General features: G+C 49.1%; 1 protein-coding gene across 4 annotated transcripts in view; it reads right to left on the minus strand.

The window, feature by feature from the left end:
* Positions 1 to 16762, minus strand: part of ATF7 (activating transcription factor 7) — a 62285-nt gene that overhangs the window by 33748 nt on the left and 11775 nt on the right. For 2 of the 4 annotated variants that reach the window (XM_062628361.1, XM_062628363.1), the window contains exon 2: positions 10179 to 10247. In XM_062628361.1, the coding sequence (XP_062484345.1) occupies positions 10179 to 10226 (48 nt within the window). In that variant the 5' untranslated portion in view covers positions 10227 to 10247. Of the gene's footprint in view, positions 1 to 10178; positions 10576 to 16762 lie in introns of those variants that run through there. The other 2 variants (XM_062628362.1, XM_062628364.1) reach the window with 2 other exon arrangements.

The raw sequence follows: 16762 nt of genomic DNA on the forward strand, positions 1-16762 counted from the left end.
CAGCCACTTGATTGGATTTTGTGCAAGAACCTAATAGAAAATGCTGACAACTCCTGCACCTCTTTGAAAACCAAGTGTACCCATGATAGTGAGAGACATCCCTGTCCGTGGCAGGGGTTGGAAACGGATGATCTTAAGGTCTTTTCCAACCCAAAGCATTCTGTGATTCTCTGGCACGGCGTTAAAGCTCCGTGCTGCAGCCATGCTTGGGGAGTAACTCATGCAGTACCACACAAAGCTGACAGGTAGCAAATGAGGCTTTGAATGACAAATAAAACCCCCACAAAACCAAACAGCCTTGTGTTTAAAAGACTGCTTTTAAATAAGGAAATATTTTACTGGCCAAGAAAGCAAATCAGAGCTCAAAAGAGGAAGAAAAGCCCATTCCTGAGCGTAAGGCAGGTTTCGATTGTATCTTAAGATCTTCTCCCCCAACCAGCCCTCCTCCCTCTACCACCTCCAAACCCAGTGCCCTGCTCTCATCTGCTTGATGAGGGATGGCTCCTGCCCTCCAGTATGGATGCATCAGGATCAGCTCACACGAGGTTAAACTCCCAAGCTACAGCCAGTGTGGTGGTGCCAGCTATGGGAGAATGCAGTCACCAACAGCCTTCTGCTCCTGCTAAGCTCAGGACCACAAGCAAGCTTTGAGATCAGTCTAACTGCAAGTTAATAAAAGCCTGGCTTAATTTATGGCTCTGTGCTAGCAACACATGCAGTCTGCATTACTGATACTGATATAGAGCAAGAGCTGTAGATAAGGGCTGAGATGAGTTCGGTCCCTACAGAAACTGTGATGGGGGAACTCCCTTAAAGCAAAAAGAGAAGGAACCATTCCCTGTGAGTGCACGGGTTCATTTGGGGGTATTTTTGCAGCCCTGGTCATGTTCCCAGGAAAGGGGAAACCCTCATTGTGAATAACTTATTCCTAATAGCGGAGAGGGACTTTTAATAAGGGCACACAGTGATAGGACAAGAGGGAACAGCTTTAAACTGAAAAGGGGGAGATTGAGATTAGATACATGGAAGAAATTCTTTACTATGATGGTAGTGGGACATTGGAATGGGTTGCCCAGAGAAGCTGTGGATATCCCATCCCGGGCAGTGTTCAAGGCCAGGTTGGAGCAACCTGCTCTAGTGGAAGGTGTCCCTGCCCATGGCAGGGGCTTGGAACTGGAGGAGCTTTAAGGTCCCTTCAACCCAAAGCATTTCATGATTTTAACATCTAATCTCCTTTATATGCTCATATTCATATAATATGTTCATATTCATATAAATATATATGTAGATACACATATGAGACTATATAAGAACATATCGGAGTGTGCACTCTCTCCCTAAATACACGTTTATAGCTGCTGAGTCTGCAAGCCACCCATCAAAGAGCAGATGGTTTAACAGCCCAGCTTTCCCTGGAAATCAGGCTCGATGCTCCTCAGCGCCCTTCTTCCAAAACAAGGAAGGTTAAAGGCAGTTTTTAAGCAGCTCTGAAGAGAACAGGGTCTGCTGCTCTGCGGGCAGGATGGGTCCCTTCACCCAGGACCCCCCCCAACACCCCTTCCCCAGCACTGCAGCTCGGCAGGAGATGCGTTTCTGCTGTGATTTGTGAGCGCTTGAAGAATCCTTTGGGACTATAGAGGGGCTCCAAAAGGGCAATTAGATCCATTACTGGCTCTTCTATTGCCCCATGAAATAGGTTTACTAGTTGTGTGCCGCCTCATATACTCCAGTTTTATGCCAAAATGAACAAGGATGCTAATGAACGACTGCGGAGCACGCGGATGCGGCGGCCGGCGCGCACGGAGCATCCTCCGATCGCATCTTCTCTGACAGGCCCTGCATTAATGCTGCTTCCTGCAGATTTGAAGGTGTTATTCAGGCATTCTGCAGCCTTGGCACAGCATGCCTTAGATGATAAAGGAGGGGAAACAATGCAGCCGTTTCGTCAAATCCAAAGGTGCTATTTCTTCATTTCCATTGCTGCAGCAGCCAATCTGGCTCACAAATCCTAAGGGGGGCTTGGTCTAGAGCAGCCCTGGGGCAGGAACATAAAGGCCATCACCAAACCTCACTGTACCTCCAGAGCAGGAAGCCAAAGTCACAGCCCAGATGCTCCAAAGAAAATCCAAACTAAAAGGGAACTAACACGAGTTGAAGTTATTGATCTCTACACTTTACACCAGTTTGAGCTCGAAGCAGTTACTTCACACACACAAACCCCACAGATCCATTTCGACCACCAAACCTGGAAGGTTCTCATCAAACACACAGCAGAGCCTTCTCAAGCACGTCCAGAGACCTTTTGCCAGTCAAATCCTAGTGCTGCACATGCAGTGCACACAAGAGGACGACACTGGAACAGCCTGAAATGCATGGAATAACCATTCCTGGGTAAATCTTGCTCTTTAAAACAGAATGGCCTTAGGGGCGGATGTCCCAGCTTGTGGCTGGGACCCTGCCAGAAGGGAAAAGCTGCTTTCATACCCCCAGCCCTTCACATGTGGCTGCAGAAGGGTGAGGAAGAAGAGGAGCACTCAATCATTAAGGTGAAGATGTCAGGGGTTTCTGCATCCTGCTCTCAGCATCCCATACCAAAGGCTGCCCAAGGAAGGCATCTGGCAGCAGGGTTAAAGCTTATTCACCCGTCAGGAAGAAGAGAGCAAGAAATCCAGCAGGAACGGAGAGGACACTGTTCCCAGTTCCACTTCCATGTGCCACAGCAGGAACAGGGTGTTGCAACAACCCTGCCTCTACGCTGCAGCAACCAAGGGTATTTTTAAACATGGGGAGGGAGTGGAAGGCAAGGCAGTGAAACAGAGGAATCAGCAGCGCAAGCAAGGGATGAAAACCAAGCCCCACGCTGGGGGGGGGGGTGTGTGACAACTGCTCAGCATCATCCTGCCCCATGGCACGAGGCCATCGCCTGGCATCAGGAATTGCGACAGCGAGAAGCCTGTGGGAAGCCCTTGCGAAAGAGAAGCTTCTTCCTTTACTCCTGTGAGGAAGCAGCTCCCAAGTTCCTTATGGCTGCTGGTTTCCAGCTTTCCAAAGTGCCCTCAGGGTGCATGGAGGACACCAAAGCAGCCATCAGGCTAAACACACAGCTCCTACCGAGCACCTCAGCAGCCAGAGGGGATGAAAACGGGTTTTCCTATGAGGAATGAACCCACTGAGGGTTTCATGTTAGCAGGAGCTGAGCTTTGGCAGAGCCTCACGTGGCTGCTCCCTCCCGGAGCCATGGGATTGGAGCAGGGGTCCAGCGAGTCCTTTTGGCATCCAGGCTCTTATTTAGGAAAGGGGAATCTGGAATGTTGTCCAGAGCCATTTCCATCTGACAGACAAGTGTCTGTGTGGGTTCAGCGCTCACACACGTGCTCCAAATGCAAAGCAGAGCTGGCACGCTCCGAAGTGGCAATGAATCCCAGGCAGTGGAATGATAAAGATTTTTAACTTACAGGAAATGCTGCTATTAAATAATATTTAAGTCTTAATTATATTTTAAAACAGCCATTTTGGAAAAAAAAAGAACTTCTATGACAGTGCTTTTGTAGTTAAAGGTCTGTCAACATTTCCATTTTAAACCTTCATTTCGAGGGGCTTTATAATTTGGCCATAAAAATTCATTCCAGGCTGGAACTTGGCATAGAGGGGCTCAGCCCAGGAGCAATATTTTTTATTATCCAATTTGGTTTAAATTGGTTTGGCCGTTTTTAAGTTATAGGAGTGTAAAAAATAAACGTTTCCTGCTTTCAGATGCCTTCCCAAGCTTCTCCGTATTCCAAATTAGCTTTCCCCCTCCCCGCCTCCAAAACCTACCTTCAAACAAGAGGTGGGAGAGCTCATTTCACTCTGCTGACAATACATGAGTTACAATTCCGATTAATCCACTTCTTTTCATGCTAACAACCTCAAGAGTTACTATAGCCAAACACCACTTGTATGTGGACCCATTACAGCCTGTAACTGCGCTGAGATTTGTGGAGCATCTGCCATTGTGGGCTTCATGTGCAGGTACTGCAGCTGGGGAGGCCTTCATTTGAAATCCAGAAGGAACTCTGGAAACCTGCCTCCCTGTAAAACCATAGACAGACCTTTCCCCAACATGGTTCTCTGCAGGATTTCATTTCAGCTTCCTATAAAAAGGCTGCAGATGTGAAGCAAGCAGGAGCACGCAGCTCAGAATTCCTCACCACGGAGCTGCAGCCTTTTCCTTTCCATTTCAAACCCTGAAAAGAAACTGGAGTTTATGGCTCAGATCTTCAAATCATCCGGGTGCAGTAGGGAGATGGCACATACGTGATGCTATTGCTAACACAGACAAGCGCTCGCTGTGCCCGAGCTGACACAAAGCTCAGGGCAGGGTTTTATTCCTGCTCCATCCTTAATATCCCCCATTTCTCATTTTAATATTGAGAGAGGAAGCATCCACCACAGCTTGAACCCACCAGGGAGCGACGTTTTGGGGCATGTTGGGAAGTCTTGGCACTGCCTGGAGCCACCTGCATGAGCTTGGAGATCACAGAATCACAGACCCTGCTCAGCTTCCAAGAGCAGATGAGATGGGAAGCACCTCTGGTGTGAGCCAGCCCTGAGCTTGGGTCTCTGGTGACATGCAGCATCCAGCCCCACTGTGTCGTGGTGTCACCTGGAGCTGAGACCCAACATCAATCCATGTGAGCCTGGAAGGGGCAGTTGGGAGTCCTGCTCTTGGCCTGGCACCCTCATGTGCAGCTTTGGGGCCTGACATTCCCCATCTTGCTCCACAGAAGAAGGCTCAGCTTTCCAGGGAATAATGCTTCCTACCTCATTGAATCATTGGGTGTTAGAAGCCTGAATTTTTTAGGACAAAGGCCTGTGTCCAAGTCCAGTCCCATTCATTTCCCGTGCCAGGACAGTAACAATTCCTACTGGAGGCCAGGGTATCATAACTGTGCTTAATAACCACTTCCATTCCTGCTTGCTCTAACAGCAGGCAGCCAGTTAGGCTGGCGTTCCTCAAGGATTCAAGTTGAACGTGGAATTTCTTAGGCAGTTTTTCTGGCTTCCCTTCCTCAGCTCCAGGAACAACATCTCCAGAGGCTGTTAAATCAATGCACAACGATTACCACACACAGTTGAGTCCTGCATGGTCCTGGCCAGGGCTGGCATCAAGTTCCAGCAGGGCTGAGACTTCCCAATAGTAAAGGGGGCTCCTAGAAGCTTCCATCAGGGAATATTTCTTCCCCTTCTGCTTTACAAAGGGACGAGAGAAGGATGGGAACAAAGCAAACCTTTGAAATCATACTAAAGATGCTTTGTTGAAAGCCAAGGGCCGTGAGCACTCCTTCCTCTGTGCCTGCCTACCTGCTTCAGTTACTCTGCAACTGATGCACCTGCAGGGACAGGGACAAGTCTCATTCCTCCCACCGGTGGAGCTGGTCCTTTCCTGAATGTGGGATGAAGATACACGGGTATAAATCACAGTTCAGACTTCCAACAGCCATGACTCCATGGCTGGAAATCCCATGGAGTGACCACAGCATCAAGCACATCCTGGACCATCCCAGAGCTTAAGCTGTGATGAGAAGAGCTCACAGCCTCTCAGCAAGAGAAGAGCCATTCCCCCCCCTCCTCTATACCAGGACTCATATAAAAGCAATAATCTATATTCGTTTGGATTATACAAGCTACAAAACCCACCTCAGCTTCAGTTCCACATTTAACCAATCTCAGAAGCCATTTGTTGCCTCGTATATTACAAGGCAATAGAGATTTAAGGGATAATGGTCATGGCGGCAGAGTATACAAAGCAATAAACTGCTTTTGAGGTTGGTTAAATGCCAAGTGATGCTGAGGCCTCAATGCCATAAACATTATTTCTATTATATGACAAGATAAGAGGATACAATAAACCACAAAGAAGAAAAATCATCTTCTGGCCTCATGGAAGTTGTGGGCTCTGCGTTTCTCGGACGCTGCCCGAGCATCACCTCAGTGCCACAGGTTTAAAGGGAATAAACTGGTAAATTAAGGGGAGGTTTCAAAAGCAAATGGTTGTTTGAGGAAATGGCCTCAACGTGTAACTGGAGCATTGGAATTAGGACCCCAGTGATGATTCCTGTTACTTATGAAGAGGGAAATGGTGTGGAGAGGGGAGGCAGGGCTAGGGAAAGTCCTGCTCCTAGTAGAAGATACTCAATATTATGGCCCCTCCATTAGGCTGGGCAACAGGAGCGGCCCATACAGTCTTATTAATAAAGATGCTTCTCCTTGATGACACTTCATAAAGCCTCAAGTATCCAAAGCCTTCAGGAGAGGAGCAGAAGAGCAGCCTGAGGAGAAGGACCCGAGGCTGTTGGTCAATGAGAAGCTCCCCATGAGCCAGCTGCAGAGTGTGCATGCATCAGCCCAGCTTAGTTTGACTCAAGAGAGTCAAGGAAAGCCTCACTTGAGGCACTGCTCTGTGGCTTCTGCTCTGTGTATTCTACCTCCCTCCTCATCCTCAGGCAGCAGCACGAAGGGGTATGTCCCTGCTGTAGGATACTTCTCCCTCCATACATAAAGGACATGGGAAAGGGGGTAAGGGAAGAGGACAGAGTCATTTGTCCTCTTTGAGGAGAACCCACATACATGACCTTGAGAAGAATTTGGTTTAAAAGCAGGATCTGCAGCACATTGAGGTGTCAGCTGTGGCACAGCAGCCTCGCTGTTAGGAAGCGATCTCGAGTCCAGGCTCCAAAAATAGCCACCATTCAAGACCTAGCAACCAAAACATGTTTACAGCCCCACTGAAAGCCCACTAGCTGTGATGATACGGGGGGTACAGCGAGATCTGCTCGTCTATTTTTGGTGGCTATTCCCTCTTCCCCATCCTCACCTCCTTGAAAAGCTTGGCAGCCTTTCTCTGCATAGAAACAGGGAAGGAAAGGGAGGAAAAAGGACATACACCATAAGAGACAGGGCTGGTATCAGCTCCAGAGGGGAAGCAGCAGCTCATGGTTCAAAGACATTACGTTGGGAAGGAAAATAGGGGTTTTTCTTCCTTTAAAGGGGGAAAGTTACCTCTGGCTTCCCAGTGTCTCCAGTCTCCCGTGCAAATCAGTTCCCCATTCTCCTTCTCCTGTGCTGCAGCACAGCACGTTGCAATGATTGCAAGAGGCAGATCCCTAATTGTAGTGAGTGGAAAAGGACTGGGGGGGTTTGTCCCCATGCCCCTACCCCAGCTCACACTGAAATCCAGAAGATCATCCCCATTTACCCAGGGCCAAAGCAGCCTGTTCCCACCAAAACCAGAGTGCACCCCTCAAGCACAGCAATAGCCAAAAGAAGAGGAATCTGCAGGGATAAAAACATGCCAATGGACTGGGCATGGGATCAAAGGTTTGGAAAAGGAAGAAACAAAGATGCTGGAGCCATGTGGTGAAGGGGCCTGGTGAGCCAAGTGCTACCCTGTGATAACCCAAGAGGCTCGACAGCCATCCCATTCCAGTGGTGTTTTTCCTGAGGGAAAAGCACCCAAAGGTCTTAAAGAATCAGGAAAAAAGGCTGAATCCTGCAGGAAGTTTCACCATCTCCAGTGCCAGCCACAGCCTGGCTGGGTGTTGAGCTGGGAAAAAGCAGGAACATGGGATGCTTGGGCGTGCATTTGTGCGCCTGGGTGAAACAGAACCAGATTCCCTTCAGAAAGCTCAAAACTCTGGATTATCCAGAGTCTGACAGGAGCCACAGGCACCAGCACGTGCGGGAAGTCAGGATCTTTCTGTGGCAGATCACACAGAGCGACGTTTAAAGCCAAAGGTCTGGATCTTTGGGAATGAGCAGAGAGAAGCGCAGCCCCCTCTGCCCCCTGTTAAGGCTTCACTTTAACAAGAATCCCCACAAAGAACCTGTTTCTGATGGCTCCCATCAAGGGGTCAGAGTTTAGTGCCAAAAGGCAGCACAAGCTGCTGGGGAAACAATGCAGCACGTGCTTCAGAAGCTGAGCTCTGCAGGCAGCTGCTGGGCACCATCAGCCCCCCAGCTTCAAATTCACATTCATTTTAAGATCCAAAGCTACCCATTGCATTCCCCTTGTGCTCAGCTCAGCACAGCCACCCAGTCTTAGTCCGCTTGCCCCAGAAAGCCCAGCTCATCCAGAGTTAATTTTAGTTGATGACAGGTTGGGTACCACCGAGCTCCTCCAGAGGTACTGCTGCATGTTAGCAGTGAGCAGGATTTGGGAAGGCTCTTAAAAACCTCCAATGTGAAGCTGTGCACAGAAGAGAGGATGAAATAATGCATGGAAGACACTAGGACTTACAGGGAGAGGCTTGGAGCTGGGTGTATTTAGTCCAAAGGAATGTTAAGGATGATTTGATCAGTCAGTGCATACCTACAGGCATCACAAATCTCTTAACAAACCAACGCTGAACCAGACCCACAACCTAGAAGCTGCAACTAAATAGGTTTAGCCTGGGACTAAGGCAGCATTTTTCCTTACCAGCAAGAGGAATTAACTATGAGAACAACTTCACCAAAGGCTGTGGTGAATTTCCCGTCACTGGAAACCTTTTCCATCAAGTTTGGATCATCACTATTTAATGCTCTGCTTTGAGCAGGTAGTGAAGGACGTTCTAGGAAGCCGTGCACGAGGTCAGGTTGGATCCCCATGAATCATCGTGCTCTGAATTACCCCGATTCTAACATTTCAATATTAACATGAAGAATTGGCAGAATTACCCATAAGCAGCAGTCTGGAACAGCACAAGGAGGAAGCAACCACCTTTATCTGTCATTTGTGGGAGATTGGGGGAGATTAAATTTAAATACATTGTTGTTTGCCTTAATTGCGTGTTTGAATCCGAGCTGAAGGTTGTATGATTGAAGTGCTCACACCATTAAGTGCTCAAATACAGCTCATACATTTTAGAAATGACTTGCACAATTTCACAGCCAAAGAGGTACAAGATAAAAAGCAGCCTCCCAAAAAAAAAAAAAAAAAAAAAAAGAAAGAAAGAGGAAGATCACCTGCAAGTGAATGGAAACGACTCCAGATGAGACCAGACTTAGAATGGCCAAAAAGCTGAGTTACAACAATGTATTCTTACAAAGCCCCAATCTCTGAGAGTTACCAGATGAGATTTTGGCCCCATTTCTGTGCTCTAAGAATAAACATGGCACAGAATCCATATGCAGGCTCAAAAGGATGTGCCCTGGGGATGCAGAATTCTCTTTCATCTCAATTGAGAGCCCCACAAGAGGTATTAAGATATTAAATACACCAAAGAACTAAGCAGGGACGACGATGGGCGAGTACCCTGGGATGGGTAAGAGCTCTCAAATGCATCCCAGCATAATCACTTGGCAAGCTGACATCCCATGGCTGCAGCCCAGAAAACAAAGTGCGTGCACATCACTTAATACCTAATTAAAAGCTACAATCCCCCCCGTACCAAAGGCATCTTGGCACTTGGATGCTCACTGCTTCAGAAGAGGCAAACCCAGTTCTTGCTGTGCTCCACGCAGGGCTGTCCTGCCACAGAAGCTCCATGTCCTAACAGCTCCCAATTGCACAAGCCCCTGTTCCTCCCATTAACACAGTGTGAGAGCTGCCACCAAGCACCAGGGAGACCCTAAACTCAACTTTGGGAATGCATAACCAAACACAATGGAGAGGTGCCTTCCTGGTTGCACGATGGAACCAAGCTTTGCCCTAGGAAAGCAAGGCCATACCCAACTCTAGCACTTTGGCCAGGGAGGACAAATTCACAATGGGCCTCTTCTTTTTTTCCTGCAAGCCCAAAATAGACTCCAGCAGTTTGGGGTTCACATAACACAAACCATCAAGTGTCACATTCTCAGCTGCTTTAAGGAGTATGCGACAGCAGCAAACACATCCCGACAGAGCTGAGTCTGTCCTTTGCTTCGACAGCCTTGAGAGAAGCTGAGGAACACTCCCAGCAAACATTAACAGGAGATGAGGGTTCTCTCTGGGCTGTGTGGGAAACACCAGTGGAATACCAATACCCCACAAAGCAAGGCAGGTTTCATTACTTGGGAGTGCACTTGCTCATAACCTGGATTTACACACTGCAAATCCTCTGATCTGATTACCTCCAGTGCTCACGTAAAACACCGGCTTTAAACTCTTTGCCTGAGTGATAAAACAGCCACTTTGATTCACACCACCACGTTCCCAATAAAGCACCCTGGAAGCATACCTGTCCGCAGCCGGGGGCATTGCACACAAACGGCCTGTCGTCACCCATATTTCATGCAGCTGAGTCAAGCTGTGGAGAGAAAAAAGAAGAGGAAATTGTTAAATAAGCTCCCAAAATTCAAATACCAAGAGCAGAAGCTGCTCTTTGCAGGGAGGGCACTGATGAATGATGCAGGGAAGGAGGTTTCTTTGTGCACGATTGAGGAAGAGGGATTAATCCAAGCCAAGTTTGAATTAGACTTTGGAGAGCCCAGCTGGAGAAAAGAGCTGGAGTTTTCCATGCCTGGGCTCCCACTAAGGCCCAGCATTGATTCTGAGAGGGCCAAAGGATTTTTGTGCGTCTCAGTGGCACCATCTGCAACTTGGGGATGATGCTCATGGAATGCTTTGGGTTGGAAAGGACCTTAAGATCATCCAGTTCCAACCCCCTGCCACAGGGAGGGACACCTGCCACTAGAGCAGCTTGCTCCAAGCCCCATCCAACCTGGCCTTGAACACTGCCAGGGATGGTTCATCCAAACCTTCTCCATTCAAACCATTCCAGCACCTCACCACCCTCACAGGGAAGAACTTCCTCATCTCCAACCTGAACTTCCCCTGTTCCACTTTGAACCCATCACCCCTTTGAACCCATCACCCTATTGCTCCACTCCCTGATGAAGGTCCCTCTCCAGCATCCTTGTAGCCCCCTTCAGACACTGGAAGCTGCTCTACACCAGCACAGGACCACCCTGCACAGGAAAGACCTCTGGAACACCCCCCAGATGGAGGCATTGAGGAAAGCACAGACACAGAAGCAAAGACAATCTACAGAGGGGGAAAAAAAAAGCGTGAGCTCGAAGCGATGAAATAAATCCAAGTCCTCTCTATGTACAAGTTATATTTTCAATGGGAGAGAACTAAAATTTGTCATTTAATTAATTAAGGGATTATAGGAGTGGTGCTCTGGTTTACAAGGCAATAATCTGGCTCCCTAGTGGGTAAACTACAAGGCTGATGGCAGGGGTAGTTTATCACAGCTTATAGCCAAGGATAACAAAACACTCACTCCTATTATGCTACAAGTGAAGCTGTCCTTATTAATAAGAAATCAAGAGTAAATAAAGTCACCCCCCCCCAACCTCCAGAAATGCTGCTGCCCCCCCCCCCCCCCCCCCCCCCACTGCTCTCTTTATAGCAGGATTTTAAAAAGCCATAACAAAGCAAATGCTTTCTCTTCAGGGGGTTGCCTCTGCAAGCACGTTCCGGCTCTTCACATCCCTTCCAGCATCTCTTCCTCGGCACTTGGCTCCAGTGACACATGTCAGCTCGCTGCAGGCAAGAGCAGAACTGAAACCCAAACGTGGCCACAAAGCCCTTTTGAGGGCCCTTTTTTGCCTTTCTAACCAGTCACACACGCACCGAGCAGCGCGAGAGGCTGGGGAGGGGTTGTTATTTTTAGGAGCCATATGAGAAAGTGCTCCAAGAATGCGACGGAACAGCGGAGGGGGAATGCTGAGGGACAGCAAATACTCCCCTTCTGCTTGGATTGAAGAGGCACAGACATCACTTAGGGCTTGAAAACAAGATTATTCTTGTATTACCATGTGCTAAAGCAGCTAAAATGGGTGGCTACAAGGTGAGGGGGGGGGGATTCCCCTCCCTGAGCACTGGCTTGGCTGCAGCACACAAAGCAACAACCAAAAGTTGTAAGTAGCTGCCAGGTCTTCTCCTGCAAGAAGAGGAAAGATCTCCACAACCCTGGCCTATGGGTGGATTTAGCAAGGAAAACTCCAGGGCCTATACAAACACAAGCTCCCAAAGGAGGAAGAGCCCTCTCACAAATGGAACAGGCGAGCAGCCAAAACGCTCCCTTGTACAGGACAAGTGTAAGGATAAAGGCAATAAAGGTGGCCAGGAACATAGAATCATAGAATGGGTTGGGGTGGAAAGGACCTTAAAGCTCATCCAGTTTCAACTCCCTGCCACGGGCAGGGATACCTTCCACTAGAGCAGCTTGCTCCAACCTGGCCATGAACACTGCCAGGGATGGGGCAGCCACAGCTTCTCTGGGCACCCCGTGCCAGCGCCTCAGCACCCTCATAGGGAAGAACAAGGCCAGGCTGAATGGAGCTTGAAGCAACCTGCTCCAGTGGATGGTGTCCCTGCCCGTGGCAAGGGGTTGGAACTGGAGGAGCTTTAAGGTCCCTTCGAGCCCAAACTAGTCTGCGACTCGTTGATGAAGCAGCTCCAGGTTAAGAGCTGTGGTGCTGAGAGCAGCAAAGTCACCAGACGTTAAAGGACAGTTACAATGCCTCTTGCTGTCAAAGTGAGGCCAGTTCTGGAAGTGTTTGAAGAGTGCTTAAATCACCCTCCTACATTTAAACTCGGGTGCGTGGGATGAGGTTGAGGATGCGCTTATTCCAGCCACAAACAAATCTGATTGTTAAACAAGCAGAGGAATTATAATGGAGGGAGGGTGCTGGATCTCACAGAGCAGCCAACCCTGGGCTGGCTTAATTACACAGGTCAGGGATCTGCCCTTACCCGAGCAGCCCAAGCCTTCCCCAACATGAAGAACCTCAGGGTCTCTCTACATCCTATTCAGGGGGACCTTACCACTCTCTACTGCCTGACAGGACGATGGAGCCACGAAGGGGCTGCTCCCAAGGGATGGGACAAGAGGAAACGGCCTCAAGCTGCACCAGGGCAGGTTTAGATGGAGCTGAGGAACAATTCCTGCCCCAGAGGGTGCTCAGGCATTGGAACAGGCTGCCCAGGGCAGGGCTGGAGTAACCGTCCCTGCAAGTGCTCACACACCTTGGAGACAAGGCCCTCAGTGCCATGGGTTAGTGGTGGCCTTGGCAGTGCTGGGAATGGTTGGGATTGATCTTAAAGGTCTTTTCCAACCTGGTTAATCCTATTCTATTCTGTGCTTCCAACACATATAAAAGCTAGTAGAGAAATTAAAGAACCAGAGGAGCTGTCAGTCCCCATGCTCTGATAACACTACCTAAAACAGAAAGCAGGAAAACAAACCAGGGCTGCCTGCAGGTGACTTCTGAGGTCCTAACAAGCAGCTCCATTAAAACCCAAGAACAACCCATTGCAAAGCCCTCCGTTTACTTGATCTTGCAAAGCATCAGGAGGATTCACTCATTCCTTAGAGCAAGATTTAGCTGCTCATTCACTACTGCCTATGCCTGGTATGTACATACATGTGCTCAGATTTATGTCACATTTAGGCAGGATAAATTGCTTCAATAAATTCTATTCTGAAGAACAGGCAGAATAAGCAGCTGATTGGATACTGGGAGCACATTCCCATTCCTCTTCCTGCAGCGGCAGGACAGTATTTCACTGCTTTGATGAGTTTCAGCATGTTGGAAACAGCAAGGTGAAGGGAAGAAATGCAGACAGATTACTGAAGCGTGCTTCCAAGTTCTGTCAGCACGGCTCTGACAAGCTGCTGCTGTCTCAGGGAGAGCTGAAAAGCCATTTTCAACCCAAATACACTGTGCTCCAAGAGCCTGTGTGTGTTTTCTGTCTCTTTTGCCTTATTAACTCATGCAAACGACCTCTAGGCTGGCTGTAAAAGAAGGGAAGCTGAAGCCACACTTCACAGCGGTCTCCAGTGTGTGTTGTGCTGATAATCAGACACCCCTTGGAGCTTGCACAGGGTATTTAAGAGCACAGATTTCCTGAAGCCTACTTGTATACAGCAGTGCTCTCAACGAGAGCAACTCCTCTGGAGCAGGCACAGCATGGGGGAAAACAGAATAAACATGAGCTTTGCATCCAAGAGAGCATCTGCTCTGCTGTGGATCTCAGTCCCACCTTCAACCGCAGCTTTAACTCCTCATCAAAGCAACTGCAGCATCACAAGGGGATGGTTGTGAAGAGGGACAAGCAGAGCCCAGCCAAAGGGCACACTTGACCAGTCAGTCGTGCAGCACTGCTAATCCAGAGTGTCAGCGCTAACAGAGCTATGACAGCTTCTTCCTGAAGTTAATCTCCTCCTTGATTTGTTGGGACATCGCCTCTTCCTATTGCTAGCACGGAGATAAATGAGAAATGTTCTGTGGAGCAGCTCAGTGCATGCCAGGATGCTGGGCTCACACTGAGCTGACACAGGAGGCACGTGTTGTGATAGCGTCCAGGAGATGAGGGGCTCTTCCCATGACCTGGCTTCAGTGTGGGCTTGAGCCTAGAACCGCCCCTGTGTGCTGGGCTGCACCCCCAGAGCACAAGCAGCAGCACAGGGAAGGGATCCTGCCCTTCCACTGCACTCTGTGAGACCCCCCCCTGCAGTCCTGATCCAGCTCTGGGGCATTAACACAAGAGGGACGTGGAGCTGCTGGGGCAAGGCCAGAGAAGGCCACAGAGATGCTGCGAGGGCTGGAGCAGCTCTGCTCTGGAGCCAGGCTGAGAGAGCTGGGCTGGGTCAGCCTGGAGAAGAGAAGGCTCCTGAAGGGGAGACCTGAGAGCAGCTCCAGTGCCTGAAGGGGCTCCAAGAAACCTGGAGAGGGGCTTGGGACAAGGGATGCAGGGACAGGACAAGGGGAATGGCTTTAACCCTGCCAGAGGGGAGACTGAGATGAGCTCTGAGGCAGAAGCTCTTCTCACCCAAACTGAGCTGCTCACCAGATCCTCTGTTTGCAATGAAGAACTTGTCTGGGCCCCCAGCTGGGGAGAAGTGATTTTACTTACCTCAGAACCCAAAATTTCCCCTTCTTTCCAAGTTCCATTCTTCCTGCAGCTACTCAAGCCAGCCCATATGCTACTGTCCCCCTGGTACATCACTGCATAAACTGAAGTGGTCCCAAAGCATGTTAACTAAGCCATTAAGAAAAAACTAAGCCCATTATCCTAGTCTAGACAGACACCTAGGGGTAATATTTTAAGTCCCTTAAAAGGAATTAGACGTATTACATGCATCAACAGCAGCAATGAAAGAGCAGCCTTCCTGAACAGGATTTCCCCCAGGAAGTGTGTTGGCACCTCATGGAACCCATTTGACAAACTTCAATTTGGAAACAGTTTAGGAAGAGACAAGAGAAGCAGGAAATGTGTTTTTGAAAGCACATTCAGGGATCTTTTCAATCCAAGATGCTCCTTATCCTTCCAAATGCACTAGTTTGGCTTCTGAGATATGCCCATAGCCACAAGACAAGTCATGGGTATGGCTGGCAGCTTGATGCCACAGTCAGGCTCTTCATTGTCTTTAGGAAGTCACCTACAGCAACACTTCCATGTTACCACAAGTATCCTGCACCCCAGTGTAGGCTGACTAACACCAGGATCCAGGTACAGGAAGTGTGGGGTTTGTGCTGCTGAAGCTCTTATAGACTGTTCCAGCTGAATTCCTGACAAGGAGCTGAGGTCTGGAGCAGCCTCAAGCCACGATCTGTAACTCTTGAGTCAGGCCTCTCCTGCTCTGCCAAAGACACAAGCAACTGGCACCTCTTCCCCTCTGAGGATGCTGCTGGGGCTCTTACCCTCCTATGCCCAGATGATGGTGGCCTAAAGGGGCTAAAAAAGGCCCTGGAGAGGGGCTTTGAACAAGGGTCATGGCTTGAACCTGCCCGAGGGGAGACTGAGCTGAGCTCTTAGGCAGAAGCTCTTCCCAGTGAGGGTGCTGAGGCGCTGGCACAGGGTGCCCAGACAAGCTGTGCCTGCCCCATCCCTGGCAGTGTTCAAGGCCAGGTTGGACACAGGGGCTTGGAGCAAGCTGCTCCAGGGGAAGGGGTCCCTGCCCATGGCAGCGGGTTGGAAATGGATCAGCTTTAAGGCACCTTCATCCCAAACCCAGCTGTGGTTCTGTGACACTCCCAAGCCATCAGCTCTGCTGAACGTTGGGGGATAGAGCTGGTATGAAAAATGCTCTAAAAATAAGGCTCTATTGTACTTGCATGTGACCGTTGTTCCTGCAGGAATGCTGCTGCCTGACACTCCTGTCCCTGTGCCTTGCAGGAGAAGCTGAAATACTTCACATCCCATTGAACACTTGGGCAGAAGCTAAAATAGTTGTGCTTCACGTTGCCAGAGCAGGTCCAGCCTCCAGCACGAGCACACTTACTGATACACCAGCACAAGCACATGTTAGCCTTAGGATTTATAGGAATAAACCATAACTTTACATTAATGCAACCACAAAATTAAAGCTCAAGGTTGCACCAACCATGAGGCAAACCCAAGAGAGCTGCAGAGCAACCTCCTAAAAATGGGCTTAAAGAACAGAAAACCAAAGCAAACTGCACGTTCTGCTGACTGACATCTCTCTCTTGCTAACATTTACTCACCTGGGAGGACCTGAGTGAAGGATGAGCTGCAGAATGGGTTGGAAGAAAGAAAAGTGCTAGATGGGGACATAAAGAGAAAGGACTTGCCCTGCAAGTTAAGAGTGTCAGTGAAAGGGGCAGAAACAAAAGGGCTCCTCATTTCCCCCTCCTGATTTTCAGCCTCCAAAAGAACAACCAGTTGTGAAAAGGGGCATTTTAGGGAATTTCAGCCTCAGTTTTCCATGGCTGAGTTACAGCAGGAGGGAAGCAGATGGGCAACACCTGCAGGCATAAAGAGGACACCCGGATGGTTCAGTGCATTCGC

Source organism: Pezoporus occidentalis, unplaced genomic scaffold (assembly GCF_034315485.1).
Source record: "Pezoporus occidentalis ecotype Australia unplaced genomic scaffold, CSIRO_AGI_Poc_V1 ctg314, whole genome shotgun sequence".
Lineage (NCBI taxonomy): Eukaryota > Metazoa > Chordata > Aves > Psittaciformes > Psittacidae > Pezoporus > Pezoporus occidentalis.